General features: G+C 36.2%; 1 protein-coding gene across 2 annotated transcripts in view; it reads right to left on the bottom strand.

Annotated features, from left to right (window-relative positions):
- ZnT63C (zinc transporter 63C) overlaps positions 1–16,664 on the bottom strand; it is a 239,585-nt gene that overhangs the window by 28,836 nt on the left and 194,085 nt on the right. For both annotated transcript variants that reach the window (XM_069824501.1, XM_069824502.1), the window contains exons 5-8: positions 13,421–13,701; positions 10,927–11,186; positions 7,624–7,735; positions 7,207–7,314 (exon numbers count right to left, since the gene is read on the bottom strand). In XM_069824501.1, the coding sequence (XP_069680602.1) occupies positions 7,207–7,314; positions 7,624–7,735; positions 10,927–11,186; positions 13,421–13,701 (761 nt within the window). The remainder of the gene's footprint in view (positions 1–7,206; positions 7,315–7,623; positions 7,736–10,926; positions 11,187–13,420; positions 13,702–16,664) is intronic.

The raw sequence follows: 16,664 nt of genomic DNA on the forward strand, positions 1-16,664 counted from the left end.
GATTTATTAAATCTATATACTTAGACTTCAACAAACAAAATTTGATAACACACGTTCAAGGGAAAAAATGGAACTCCCTGCATCATAATCCACAGTTAATTCCCGATTTATCACGCAAATCGTCTGTAGCTGCATTTAGAGTGGCAATAGACCATGAATGTTTGGCCAAATACCTGGACAGAATAGGAATATATCAGTCCCCTAACCAAGAAATGGATTCGGAACACCTCAAAATCTGTGCTTTAGTGGCTGGCCATGACAATATCTTTGAAAAATATTGGAGTGCAAGAGGTCAAATGACTTCATTGTCAAACGCCTGGCATTAGAAAACAGTAACAACAACATTTCGTGATACGAGGACAAATGTTGAAAACGAGAAGCTAAGTAGCTAGGGTTAGAGTTCTGAAGAATATTGAAGAGTAACGTGAGAGAGTGAATAGTTCTTCGCTCTTTGAGACGGACCCAGGACAGCATATTTAGTGAAGGTGTGTGACACGGTCAGATCTATGGACGTTGCAAATAAATCAAATGCATGCATTATGAACACATTGTAGTCTGTCACAATCGCCAAGAATAATCTGAACACAAAAATTACACTGTGACAAAATCGCTATTATGTATCACAGGGATTTTTCCGGAGCTGTGATGAAAAAATGCTGTCACACCCTACCTCTAGTTCCAACCAGGATCTGAACCCGGACCTGCTCGTTTCATAGTCGGACATGCTGTTACTCCAAAGTGTTTGATTTGTCTAGACCTTTATTTGTGATCATGTCTTTTCAATGAGCGTTCCACTCTACACTTGCTCAACAGTGTCAATATGTGACTTTGGAAAAGAAAAGTAACTGTAAGAGTGCGATTAGAAATAATTTATTAGATAAACCTTTATTTAAAATAGTGTTTACTTTAATTGTTATGTTGTTGTTTTCTACTGCCAGGCGTTTGACAATAAAGTCATTTGACCTCTTGCACTCCAATATTTTATCATGGTCAGCCAATGATTTTGAGGTGTTCCGAATCCATTTCTTGGTTTGAGTTGCACAATGGGCAGTTAGGGGACTGATATATTCCAATTCTATGCAGGTGTTTGGCCAAACAATCATGGCCTGTTGCCAACCTAAATGCAGCTACAGACGATTTTCGTGGTAAATCGGGAATTAACTGTAGATTTTGATGCAGAGAGTTCCATTTTTTCCCTTGAGATTGTGTTATCAAATTTTGTTTGTTGAAGTCTAAGTATGTAGATTTAATAAATCTTTTCACAGAGTAATATGTAGATTTAGTAACAGGTCTGTAAGTAATTCGGGATATTGATTTTCTGTTTTAATTCTTGAACCATGGATATGAAACTTTTTTGAGTTTTCAATCTACAGAGAGGACAGTATGAATGCCAATTGTTTCCTGGTAATCTGATAAGTTTTTCATACTGAAAGCGTGCTTTTTCTTATATTGTCATTTTGATGCTGTTAATATTAATGAGGAATCTCATAGAATCTATTGGAGTTGTTTTGATTCCACCAGTAATGAGTCTGAGAGCTTGGTTTTGAACATATTCTATTTCGTTTATGAAAGGTGAAGTAATTAAAATTTCTCCGCAGTATGTCAGCACTGGCTGTATGAACATTTTGTATGTAGTGTTCAAAGTATTCCTAGAGCATCCCCATTTCTTTCCTGCTAGTCTTTTTAGAAGGGAGAATCTTTTACGAGCTTTTTCAGAAATGTATTTCAAATGGTTGCTCCATGTTAACTTACTATCGAAAATAACTCCAAGATATTTGGATTCATAAGTCCTAGGAAGGTGTTGGCCACTGTATTGGATATTGAATTCTCTTTCTTTTTTACCAAGTGAAAATATTTGGTAGTTACTTTTGCTTAAATTGAGTGTCATCAAATTTGATGTATTCCATTCATGTAGTTGAGTTAGAGCTTTAAGAGCAGAATTTTGAATTTTGTCTCTATGTCTGTAAGATCCGGAAGTCTACAAAACTATATCATCTGCAAATAGTGCTGTTTTCATGTTTGATTCCTCTAATAGGGAGGTTTAACTGTTATGTAATGTGTACAATAAGAAAGTACCGGTATGTGTCACTTAATGACAAGTGATTGAGCAAATGAGATTAACTAACTATCTTCCAGGTGCAATATTTCAACACTTGCATGGTAACAAATATACCTGTGACATAGAAACAGGACTGGAGGGAGAAGTGGTAAGAGGAACCAGCTAGGATGCTGTAATGGAGAGACTTCATTGCCATTGCTTCAGGGCTTATTTCATGTCCTCGAGGTGCCTGGCTGAGGGTCTTGCTGGTTGGTTTCTGGCTGTAACTCTATATCCGAATCCACTGGCTATAAGAGCATGAAACATTGGTAGTAGTAATGAATTTAAGATAAAACTGTTCAGTCCAATGTTTATATATAGAGTGCAAATCAGGGCCGCCGAGAAGGGGGGGGGGGCAAAGGGGACGAGTGCATATGGGCCAGTGAGCAATAAGGACCCGTCAGATTAAGTGAGTCTGATTATTTTTTATTATCATGAATAATTATTCTTACGGAATATGTATGATAAGAACTTTCTTGTGTTAAATATTATTAACATGTTTCGACCTATTTTCGGTCATCTTCGGAACTGGTCGTTGTTGGTCTTGGGGTCTCTTGTTTCCTGTGTGAGTGTGTTCAAAGTGTAGAATCAAAGTGTGTATGTGTTTTGAAATTGAGTTGTGTGTTGAGAATATCGTTGGGGTGTGTTTTCGTGTGTCTGTATATTTCATATTGTTCTAGTGTGTTGAGTTTCTGGCTTTTTGGTTGGATGTGCAGTATTTTCATGTCTGTGTTGATGTCTCTGTAGGTGTGGTTGGCATTTGTGATGTGTTCTGCATATGTGCCAACCACACCTACAGAGACATCAACACAGACATGGAAATACTGCACATCCAACCGAAAAGCCAGAAACTCAACACACTAGAACAATATGAAATATAAGACACACGAAAACACATCCCAACGATATTCTCAACACACAACTCAATTTCAAAACACATACACTCTTTGACTCTATACTTCGAACACACCCATACAGGAAACAAGAGGCACCATGACCTACAACGACCAGTTCCGAAGATGATCGAAAATAGGTCGAAACATGTTAACAAGGTACGTTAATAATATTTAACACAAGAAAGTTCTTATCATACATATTCCGAAGTGATACAGTGTTAAAAGTTGTGTAATCAAGATGAATTATTCTTAGATACATACGGGTACTATAAAATTTTGTAAGAACATATGTTACATAAATTTGACATATTAACTCAACATTAGTAGAATTAAATAATACAAATTACCACTTCATATCTAAATATTTGACTTTTATATAATAGAATATCAGTTTCCTGCATTAACGTTCACCGACACGACACTTGAGGGCCCCGGCATTTGCCTGAACTATGTTCCTGTCGCTTGTACCGAACACGTTCAATTATTTATTGGCTTGTCCTTTTTAATCACCCCCGCTGGCCCACTGCAATATGCTAGTGGATGCTCCCAAACCGAAGTCTCAGGATCACGTTTCCTTTTCAGTACATTGTATGTTTCGTGTCGAAACTTTCGTCTTTTTGTTGTCGTTTGTCTATTAAATTCTGTTCATTAGTGTTACTGGTTATAGTTTAACTGCACAATAGATAAGACACAGGCGTAAGTCGGGACAGAAAAAATTGAAAGATATTAACATGAGTGTTAGACTGCGTGAAAAATATTATGAAGACATTAACAATGAGATCAGTGATGAGCCGAAATATTTAAAATCAATTCATATCTCTAATTTAGGGCCAACCTCACTGAAACCTAGGAATCTCCTAAATAGTCTGAGAGAATTAAAACTGGACAGTTTATTTCCAAATATTTGTATAGCCATTAAAATATTCTATACAATTCCTGTGACAGTTGCTGATGCTGAAAGATCCTTCAGCAAAATGAAGGAAATAAAAAATGTATTCATATAAACAATGTGTCAAGAACGACGAGTAACCTTGGTCTCCTTAGTCTGGAGAGCGATCTTGCTAGATCTTTAAATTTTGGTGATATAATTGATGATTTTGCATCATGAAGTCAAGGAGAGTTGTTTGTTGATGTTGGACTGCAAGTTAGAAATTATAGGTGTTTAGGAATAGTGTTTCATGAATATAATATATTGTGCTAAAGTGAAATTGTGCTAAAAGTTTTCAATGTAATAAAAGTGTATATTTTAGGTTCGTATCTGTGTATGAGGTTATCTTTTATTTATTTTGCAAATAATTATTATGGTTAAAATAACTGGTAACTTGTGATTGTTACTTTTTTCAATGGGGGTCTGAATACAGTATTGCATAGGGGCCCATAAATTCTGTCGGCGGCCCTGTGCATATTAAATTCTGTAAGTCATTACCAGAATGTTGCAGAGGTCATAACAATGATCAAACTGAAGGTAGCCTATATGAGGTCTGTCCAGAAAGTATCCAGCCATCTTGAATATTTTGAGAACTAATTGCGCTGTTGATGCAACTTTTTAGCCGCGAGACATTATTGTGCATGAATTGAATGAATGAATATATTTGTCATTAAGCAATACCTTTTGGTGAGGCAGCACTTCACAATTAGTATACAGTGCCATCTCCCTGTTTTACTACACCTCTTGTACAAGTTATTACGTCATTAATTGTTTTAATTTATTATTACATTTCTATTATTGAAGAAAAACTCGTTCTGGCACATATATCTAAGAGATGATTATAACTACAATTATTGGTACATTATACTATAAGGACTTAAATAGATGCAACACAAGCTATTTTACATTACTATCCCAAAAATGTTGTAAGATAAGCTGTGCGAAAATCCCAAGAATACTCAGGGCACACAATCCAAAATTAAAGTAATAATTAAAAATTACCCACAAAAATAAATAAAAAGGAAATACTGGGTGTTCATTTCAAAGTGTGTCATGACGTCACTGTTGTTGGGTCACCGATTTGAAGCAAGTTTCAGCTTATATGTTAGAGAAGTTGCCTATTATTTAAGGCGTTCTTCAATCTGAACTTGAGAACGTGTACGGTATAACTTGAACATCGTAGCAACAGATGGCGGTCTGTACGGTCTGTGTGCTACCATAACCTCTTTCGAACTTTGTTTTGCGCTGGCAAGTCGTACGCAGGGTATTTGTTATCATCGGTTGCGTAGGTAACATTCCACAACACAAATCAAATGCTCCGTGTCCATGTTGACCGTCGAAGTTAATGTCAACAAATACGTAAGTAATCGTCTTAACCCTCTCCCCATATCCCGACAGTACGTATTTCCAAACAGTTCACATTCCTGCCACTACCGGCGTTACCGTACGTATCGGTACGTACTCTTCAGAATGAACGCCGTACTTGGTAGGCAACTTCTCTACCTCATAGGTTATACACTTCTGCGGAAGTGTAGGAAGATTGAATTCTCTAGGCTCATCGGCTAGCCATATGACGGCATATAGCGAGCCATGACACATTTTGAACTGAACACCCAGTATTCTTAACCTATCAGATGATTGAAAGCATACTCACAGTCACACCCATAATCATATAAATTTCCAGACTCTTACAAGCAACCATTCTGATGGGGGCAGATAAAAAAGTTAAATTTTTTTCTTCCACCATGTAATAATGTCAAAAGAAGTGGTTATACAAATTTTGGCCATTCGACCGCAATTACGAGGGCCGTAAAAAAATTAATTTGCCAGGGGCCGTTAACAGAAAGAAAAAACACAATTTCATTGGACAAATTTATTAGAACGGACACAGCTTGTTGAGCTATTTTTCAACATATTTTTCATCAGAACTGAGACATTTCTCATATCATGGGATCAACAGAGAGAGGTGCAGATGCAGTCAAACGCTGGTTCCGATCCCAGGTGGCTGACTTCTATGACACAAAAATTGATCCCATGGTATGAAAAATGTCTCAATTCCAGTGGGGGATATGTTGACAAATAACGCAACAATTGCTGTATCTGTTTCAATAAATATTTCCATGAAATTGTGCTTTTTTCTATAAACGACCCCAAGGAAAATCACTTTCTGGACGACCTCGTAATTGCAGTCGAGTGGCCAAAATTTGTATAAGCACTTCTTTTGACATTATTATCATGGTGAAAGAAAAAAATTTAACTTTTTTATCTGTCCCCATCAGAACGTTTGCTTGTTAGACATCCAGGAAATCATTCTTTTTTCAAGGATAATTTCTCGAGAGCCGAGCCCGAGAATCGAACCCGTGACTTCCAGATCTCGAAGCCAGCATGCTGACCACCAAATCACGGATGCAATCAAGGTGGGTCTTGCGCAAATAATGATATTATGGCAATAACTTTCAGAGAACTAACGCTTATGGACAGAATGAAAGAGACTGCTATAGGCACAGAAAAACTATTTCCATCAGCTAGTTCTGACTAAACCTACACAATTAAGGTAAGTGTTCACTACATCGTATCACACTCATCGGACGAATTGCACGGATCGGAAAAAGACTATCTTTGCTGTAATTGTTATGTAACCGCGTTCACTACATTGTATCGGATGCATCGCCTCTCGGCAAATCCGTCTACATTTCTAGGATGGACAACTTTTCCAATGCGTGCGATCATGGCCTTCTTTAATAAATCAATTTTAATTGGTCAACTGTTACTATTATGTTGTGCCATGTTCAGTGTCACGCCAAAATGGCAGACGGAAAACTTATTTCGCGTGTAGAAAATTGCGAAGAATTATATAATTTGAGGCGTTCCCATTACAGTAATCAAGTCGTTTCTTGCAAATATATTATGTAACCAATATTTCTTTCGTTTCTTCCTCTTCAATTAAGACGCATGAAGCAATTACAAATTCTTATTTGCTAACAGATGTAATTAATAGACCTAACCTCAACTCCTCTGTTTTCAGAATGTCAATATCATATGATGTCATGTTTTAAATAGCTGATACGGGAATCGGATGAGGTGATGAGGTGGAGCCGTTACAGTGAACGCAGTGCACTTAAAATATCCGTTGTGTGCGATTCGTACGAGGAGTGCGATACGATGTAGTGAAAGCTTACCTTTACAGTCACATTGTTCATGAAACAGAACTTACTACTGACGTTTACAGTGGTACTTCCTAGAGAACGAAACAATGGGAAGTGTTCTCTGTGTGATATACATACATGTTTAGAAGGTCCGCAGCATGTAGACAGAGTGCACGGCTTATCTGTCTTGGGACAGTCCAACACACAGTCTTCTGTCGGAGCTGGTTGGATTGTATCCTCAGGGAACTATAAAAAAAAATTTTGAGATCAAAAATCAAATTTATATTAGATCTGAGTTCAAATCCAGTTTAGGACAATGGATTTTTTATATCACTTTCATGCACAGTTGCCAACTATATTTGTAAAAATAACATTTCACTTACAAAGGGAGTCCCTTTTACCGAATGTGAATGGATTTTACCTTTCGAGATTTGTTTTTTAACTAATAGTGAAGGTACTTGACTGTTCGAGGATATTTCTTAGCTGTTTCCATGTTTAAATTATATGTTACGTTTAAGCCAATGACATTAAAAATTAACTGATGTAAGCACTTACCTCGTTAACTTCCACAAATTCCGGTTGTATTGTGGTTGAATGGATACCCTCATTATGAAAGAATTCTTTAACTTTTTCCGCTATTTTCATATACTCTGATAAATTTCTGCACCTGAAATAATTAAATTATAATTAAAAAATTAATAAAGATTATACAGAGTAAACTTTAAGTAATGCCATTAATTTCAGGGGGTTATTCTTTGGGATATTTCAAACAAAAAAACTTTAATACAATTTTGCTCGTTTTTGCTTCCTTTTCGAGATAATAATTGTTTTATATAAAACGTTTCATAGAGTGTTTTGGGAAAGCCATTGATTTAATTCTCAATATGCTCAGTCAATTTAAGAGAGCAGTGTATTATGATAATAAATGATTCAAATAATTTTAGTTTCGCCCTTTAAATGTACAGAAATTTGATCCGAACTAATGTAACTTTTCGTTCTGAAAAGGAATTTTAAAATATTACATTTGTTCAGTTCAAATTTCTGTTCAGCCTATATATTATAAGCGTGTAAATAAGGTAAATTACTAGTATAGTTTCAAATTAACACAGGAAAGTTGTTTATACAACAAATTTACAAAATTTTAAGTGATAAAGGTGTGTAATCAAGACGTATAATCTTCACACTTGCATAAAAAGATCCCATTTACTAGCTTCCACATTAACTTCGCACGCACGCACGCACATACATACAAAATCATTATTCACGCATATCGACACAAAGGTTCTGTCACATCTGATTTCAACTGAAATTTTTAAATTCAGACAAAAATCATTTCAATTTGATGATCAGCATATCATGCAAACCAATTGTTTTTTAAGCAAATACAGTAAAATCCCACATATCCAATACCCAAATAACTGACAATACCAAAACAATAGCACTTTTGGCTAGACCAAAAAAAAAAAAAGTCATTCATGCGAAAGGGAAGAGTCGGACGAAGATGTGAGTGGTTTTCATGGATTGCACATGCCACGTATCATATTTACTCTTTACATTGTTCATGTGTGAAAACATAGACAAAAAAACCCGTTATGTCCCTGGAGTAGCTATATAGTGTAGCATCAATAAGCTGTCATTTGGGCCTTGCAAAGAATGTGCAGAGATGATATCTTTAAATTTATCACTTGAACTCGCCTGTTTCGAAGGGGTGTTGAATGAGTCTAAATAGGAAAGTGTGAAATTTTCTTTTCCTACAGTGCACAAAAATTTCATCCGAGTGATGGATAGTATCATGGCTATTGCCGCTAAGCACTGATGTCACACAATGGATTCTGCGAAATGCAAGCGAAATGTTCTTACGCTCAAATCATCGAGTGCTACTTCATCATCTTCATAGTTCGACCACAGTCTAATACATGTATTAGGCTGTGGTTCGATGTTGGCTCCACTGCTCTTAACGTCACATGACTCACATGACTGCCATTTAAAATTGCCATAAGGTTACGAAAACTATGATCATTTTTTACGTTATTATGTATTACAATAATTATGAACTGATGTATGTACATTACCATATTCAGTACTAAAAATAAACATTGTATGTACCGGTATTTCAAAACTTTATTTTTAAATAGCTGTATGAAAATTACAAAATTTCAATATATCTTCTTAATGTATCCAGCTGTTTGCTGACAACATAAAGTCCACTATAGTCCACTGTAGTCTATTCAGTTGTTGTTTTTCACGAGAAATGAGGGGTATTTTGATTGGTGTTCATTATAGATGCCTGTTGCTAGTAGCCAGAGGTGGGGTGTAGTCAATATATACTGCAGAGCTGTGTCTTCTGCAACTGGTACTGATGATTTTAATTTACTTCTTTTGTGGTTTATGGATGGACAGTATAGAAGAATGTGTTCCAGATCTTTATCATGATTATTACACCACAGACAAGTAGGATTATCAGAAATGTGAAATCGGTGTAGGTACAATTGAGTGACAATGTGACCTGTTCTGGCTCTTGTTAAAAATGTTTGAACATGTCTGGGCAAGTTTTTGTACATTTCCAGGTCATTTGGTTTCTTTTGCACAGACTGTAAAATTTTTCCTTTGTCAGAAGAGAGCCAATTGTTTATCCATAGGTTTGTAAAATGAGACTTTACTGAAGCAAAAGCATTGGATAGAGATATCACTTGAAGAGGTCTTGGTTGCAAATATGTTGCCTGTTTTGCAATATTATCGACTTTCTCGTTTCCAGGTATACCACAATGACTAGGTATCCATTGAAATGTTATTTTCTTTTGGAGTTCTTTTAGTTTACTTAGTTGTTTCTGAATTGGAATAATTCTATGTGCATATAGGTTTGGTACATATTTAATTATATTAAATATAGCCCCCTTGGAGTCGGTACCGTAAGTATGCAAATTTCAACATGAAAAAAGATGTTTGTGCAGTGCAGTGTGTCTTTACATAACCTATAAATGTATTTTCCAATTATCCGGCAAAATCAGTTATCTGGCACTGACTGGCTTTGTCCCATAGTTGCCGGATACGAGGAATTTTACTGTAACAACAAAATGCATGACCAGCGAATAGGGATTATACAGAATGGACACTGAGCGAATTTTCCTGTGTTTTGTTTCTCTGTGCGCCAGCGTATAGTTCCACTTTCAAGCGCTAGAGGTTAGTGTAATCGAGCATACGCTAAGATAATAATTGAGAATAGAGTTGAGACACAGGATCCAAACATCGCCTACCTTATTGCATAATCCAGTAATGCTTTGCTTCAATTAAATTCAAGTTAACAGCTTTTCCTTATTTCTCAGTGACAAACTAGTTGTAATAATAATATTTTATATTTCAGATATAATAAATTATATTATAAAATAATATAATACATTATAAAATTAAGTATCGAATTCGTTTAATATAATATAGGTATATGGTTTTACTTCTCGTAAGAGTTTTGTTTTTCCATTTTCAGCGCTGTCAAATCATTACATATTTTAATTGTTGTTGGGGTCAACGTCTCAACTCTCATTATAAAGGAACTCTAGAGTCTGGACATTACAGTTAATGACGGATTTATTATATTATGGATCCAATTTATTTTATTTGAGTACATAATGTACCTAGATGTATTAATTATATGCGTTATATTTCCGCTGTGTCGACTGCTAGCTGGAGTGATGTCAGCGCCAACTCTAGGGGGAAAGCATAATCTCACGCTCTAGCTTGATTGAAGGTCATTGAAATCAGTCCGGCTACATCAAAGGTACCGACGCGAAGTGTCCATTCTTTATAATCCCTATTCGCTGGTGTGACAGTGACAATATTATATTTCTTCTTAAATGCAGTTACCTAATATGTGCTGAGGCAATTATGCGGTCCCCAGCAAGCTGCCATACATGAAACTCATGCACAGCAAGGACACCATCCACCTTATCAAGCAGACGTCGTTGAATGGCGTCCACCTGTATGTGGGTTGGAACTGTCTGCAATAGAATTAACGCAGATTCCTGCAGAAGAGGCCACACTGAACGCAGGATCAGCAGGACTAGGATCAAGCTCAGAGCTGGATCAATATAATACTTGTACTTCCAGTCGGTGAGATAAACTACCTGCAACAGTGACATCACAACAAATATGGTAACCCCTCACTGCAGTGATACTTCTATAATGCGCGGTAAAATGGCGTAAGTCAGAAATTAGTAGTTTTGAGTTATGATATTCATATGGTTACAAAAAATGTACTTCTTCAGAAGGTATGATGCGCATATTTCTATCCTCTTCCATAATGATGTAGAGCATCATTTCCAACCCATCATAATGATAATAGTCCTCATTTCAAACTTCGTTTTGATCTAATGAAAACTTGCAAATTACGACCTTTTTACCGCGCACCTAAAATTAGTTACTTTTTTGTTACCACAAGTTAATGATTACTCATAAGCACAACGAAAAAAATATTAATCACATTTCAGTCATCTTATGATCTGTCATAGAAAAAAAAGCAGTAATCACATTTCAGTCATCTTATGATGTTTTTAGAAAAAAAAAAACAGTAATCACATTAAGGTCATCTTATGTCATCAGAAAAATCATTAATCACATTTCAAGTCATCTTATGATCTGTCATTAGAAAAAAAACAGTAATCACATTTCAGTCATCTTATGTCATCAGAAAAATGATTAATCACATTTCAAATCATCCTATGATCTGTCAACAGAAAAAAAACAATCATTTCAGTCATCTTTTGATGTCATCAGGAAAATAATAATTAATCACATTTCAGTCATCTTATGATCTGTCATAGAAAAAAAAGCAGTAATCACATTTCAGTCATCTTATGATGTCATTAGAAAAATGATTAATCACATTTCAAGTCATCTTATGATGTTTTTAGAAAAAAAACAGTAATCACATTAAGGTCATCTTATGTCATCAGAAAAATGATTAATCACATTTCAAATCATCCTATGATCTGTCAACAGAAAAAAAAAACAATCACATTTCAGTCATCTTTTGATGTCATCAGGAAAATAATAATTAATCACATTTCAGTCATCTTATGAACTGTCGTCAGAAAAAAAAAAAACTAATCACATTTCAGTCATCTTATGAACTGTCGTCAGAAAAAAAAACTAATCACATCTCAGTCATCTTACTTAATTAGAAAAATAATTAATCACATTTCAGACATCTTATGTCATCAGAAAAGTAATTAATCACATTTCAAGTCATCTTATAATCTGTCATCAGAAAAAAGAACATTAATCACATTTCAGTCATCTTATATTGTCATCAGGAGAATAATAATTAATCACATTTCAGACATTTTATGTTATCACAAAAATAATTAACCCTTTGGAGCATAGTGGTTGTTCAGGAGAACCACCGTTTTCTTTCTTACTAAATTTTATGACACGGATATTCAACCAAGGAACCACCTCTTGAGCATACATAAAGGTGCCATCTGTGTTTTGAAATTGTGTGCAGAGTTAAAATGTTGAAAAAATTTATCGAAGCTTTGTTATGAGCCATGATATGGAAAACATAAAAAATTAATTTGTGCTGCAAAGGGTTAATCACATTTCAAGTCATCTTATGATCTGTCATCAGAAAAAAACAGTAATCATATTTCAGTCATGATGTAATCAGAAAATAATTAATCACATTTCAAGTCATCTTATGTCATCAGAAAAGTAATTAATCACATTTCAAGTCATCTTATCAGTCATCAGAAAAAAGAACATTAATCACATTTCAGTCATCTTAAGTTGTCATCAGGAGAATAATAATTAATCACATTTCAGACATCTTATGTCATCAGAAAAATAATTACTCACATTTCAAATCATCTTATGGTCTGTCAGAAAAAAAAAAACAATAATCACATTTCAGTCATGATGTCATCAGAAAAATGATTAATCACATTCCAAGTCATCTTATGATCTGTCATCAGAAAATAATTAACCACATTTCAAGTCATCTTATGATCTGTCATCAGAAAAAAATCACATTTTAGTCTTCTATGACCTGTCATCAGAAAAATAAATCACATTTCAGTCATCTTACGATCTGTCGTCAAATTTATGAAAATAATGACCCTCATATAACACAGAATCCAAAACTTCAATTCTTTTAGGAAAAAGCCATACTAATGATTTTATCTCTTTTTAAAATCCGTTGCTTTGACCAGATTTGAACCCACGAACTCTGAAAGCAATGACTAACTTGAAAACCACTAGACCATTAAGGGAACAGGAAGCCATAATAATGAATGTCAAGAATCGAATACTGGGAGAGGGAGAGTGGGGGCAGGTGAGTCTGATATTGTGAAGTGAAACATACTGCAGCAGACGCGATGACTATGACAGAGCCCAAGGCATCAGCTAGAACGTGGAGGAACACGCCGCGCATGTTCATCTGCGAGGCAGCGCTGCCGCCGTGCGCATGAGACTGCTGGCATTGCTCTTTCTTCCTGGCAGATCCCAGCACTGACGATGTCGGAGGAGGCACCGGCGGCCGGAATGTTTCATCATTTTCATTATCGTCTGTAGCTACCAGATGTTGAAGTCGTGTGTGACTCCGTCCAAACCCTCCATGAGAATGGCCGTGAGCATGTCCATGTTCTGAAAAGCAGATATTAAATCAGTAATCACCTCACATTATTTATCAATTACAAAGTAAATACAATGTACAAACAACTGATAATATAGAAAAGCTTCTACTCCCAGCACACCTACTCCCTCAGCCTGAAATTAAATGTGAAAATGGTTTGATGCAATACATCACTGCAAAACGTGACATCGACCAATCAGCATTAAAATCAGTGGCGGCTGGTGCTTCAAAATTTTGTTCGTTCACTTTCTTACTACAAAATGTTAGGCTTATCATGCCACAGTCGTAAAAATTTGCAAATACTCGCCTATTTATTTCCACAATGTTTTCCCAGAACAGTCTCTTCGTAGTGTCATTAGAGCGTATCCGTTCATAAACGAAAGGAATATTCGCATTGAACTTTCAGTTATTTATGGCACTGACGAGTTCAGAAACATTTCAGGCTGTGTGTCTCTAATGGAATTTTTCAGAGACAACAATTTATGTTCAACTTTCGGCGAGTGTACAAAATTACTAGAAATTTTACTAACAATCCCTATGACGACTTCAGAGGCTGAAAGGTGTTTTCCTACTCTCCTCCGAACAAAACATGAGGAAAACAGGACAAAGATTTTCTTATTTCACAGCCACATAACCACTGAAACTTCTCGTACACGTCAGAATTGAATTTTCTGTTAAACGACCTGGTTTTGATTTTCACGCACTGCGAAATTTCAAGGTTCGGAGTCGACCTACTAAGTAATCTCACACTTCTCTTCTAAGCTGCGCGGTGAAAATGGATGTTCTATTAAAGATTTAATTGTATTCAACTTAACTAGGGTCTATTTAATAGCCTATAGTAGAATAACACAAACAACACAATTTATTAAAACAGCTTATGAACCACCACGTGCTCACAACCAACTCGACTCAAGTAACTGCAGTGAAACGGAAAGCAAAAACACCAATAAAATACAAGCTCACCCTCTACCCCAAAAGAAAAACTTGTTTTCGCGCCTAACCGCAGTCGCGGGGCGGGCATGTTCTGTCTCTGATTCATTCATTGTCACTCATCAGCTACTGCCATCTGTTTCCATTTTCAAAGCTCCTTTACCTTCCTGTTCGTCTATCAACAACTTACAATCCACACTGGACAACACCCCTCTCATCCCCTCGCCCCGAAGAGGTACCAAAGATCAAGCCAGTCTCCATAAGAAGTATGGTCGTTTACTTTGGCAAGTAAACGATGAGGCTCCTACAAATGATTATAGTTGGATGAGAAACTTACTACAGCCGATCATACCAATCGTGTACTTAGACCACAATAATTTAACTTGTATTTTAAACCAAAATATCCGTAAATTTTTTTAGGTGTAGAGCAAACTTGCTACAACCTTAAGGAGCCGTGCCTGATTAAAATCATTAGCTATTGAAACCAGATTATGTACAGTACAAGATATCCAAAATCTGAATGGCTCTCTTCTTGCAAATTAAGATTTCAGGAGTAACTCCTTGTAAAGTTAATTTGAATAATTTCGAGGGAAAAATTGTTCCGGGGCCGGGTATCGAACCCGGGACCTTTGGTTAAACGTACCAACGCTCTCCCACTGAGCTACCCGGGAACTCTACCTGACACCGATCCAATTTTTCCCTCTGTATCCACAGACCTCAAAGTGGGCTGACAACCGTCAAGCAACCAACATTTGAGTGCACACTAACTCTGTGTGACTTTAAATTGTGGTTTTCTGTTACGTACAGTGACGTGTATTATGCAAATTAAGCTTTCAGGAATAACTCCCTGTAAAGTTAATTTGAATAATTAATTGTTCCGGGGCCGGGTATCGAACCCGGGACCTTTGGTTAAACGTACCAACGCTCTCCCGCTGAGCTACCCGGGAACTCTACCCGACACCAATCCAATTTTTCCCTCTATATCCACAGACCTCAAAGTGGGCTGACAACCATCAAGCAACCAACATTTGAGTGCACACTAACTCTGTGCGACTTTAAATTGTGGTTTTCTGTTACGTACAGTGACGTGTATTATGCAAATTAAGCTTTCTGGAATAACTCCCTGTAAAGTTAATTTGAATAATTTCGAGGGAAAAATTGTTCCGGGACCGGATCTCTTCTTGTTCATCATCATCTTCCTAACAGGTGATAGTCCTAGAAGGACTGTTCCGGTCTACAAAAGTTTTCCCGTCATCTCTTCACAGGACGACCCAGTGATCTTTTCCCTGTTGATCTGTAGTTCAAGATCGCTCGAGGAATCCTTGTTCTAGGCATATGCTTGACATGGTGAAGCGTTGTCTTGATATTGATGAATATACTGTATAAGGTTCCATTCTCAGTTCTTGTAGGATGTCTTCATTTCTTTTATGATCCCATTCAGTGTATCCTGCTGTTCGGTGCATAAACTTCATTTCACTGGCAGTAATTCTATTTTCATTGCTTTTTCGTAAGGTCCAAGCTTCGCTGCCGTAACAAAGGACAGGTCTTGCTAAGGTCTTGTACAGACGAGTGCGGGTATGTTTCTGGACTAAAGAAGGTTTCATTATACTGTTGATAATGCCTGCAGATTTATTGAATTTAAAAATTGTTTGTGATCTCTTCTTGATAAACACAGTAATGCTGGAGCAAGAATCTATAGTGACATTTTTAGCTTTTACTTATCTCTTGGAACACTGTCCAATCATTATGATGGTGAATTAGAAGTAATCACTACAGCCCTGAAACAACTTTTTCATCACATACATAAATTTAACAAAGTGGTTATACTTTGTGATTGTAAATCTGGACTCCAAGTGCTAACATAAAGTCCTTCAGAAAACAAACGAGTAAGAGAAATTCTTTCTGCTCTTAAAATGCTACTAGGGCTTCATAAAGAGGTAGTTTTTCAACGGACACTCTCACACTGTGGAATAGTAGGTAAGGAGAAGGCTGACTTCTTGGCCAAAAAAGGGAACAAACATCAGACAAACTCAAAATAATACAA

Source organism: Periplaneta americana, chromosome 4, assembly GCF_040183065.1.
Source record: "Periplaneta americana isolate PAMFEO1 chromosome 4, P.americana_PAMFEO1_priV1, whole genome shotgun sequence".
NCBI classification, from domain to species: Eukaryota; Metazoa; Arthropoda; class Insecta; order Blattodea; family Blattidae; genus Periplaneta; species Periplaneta americana.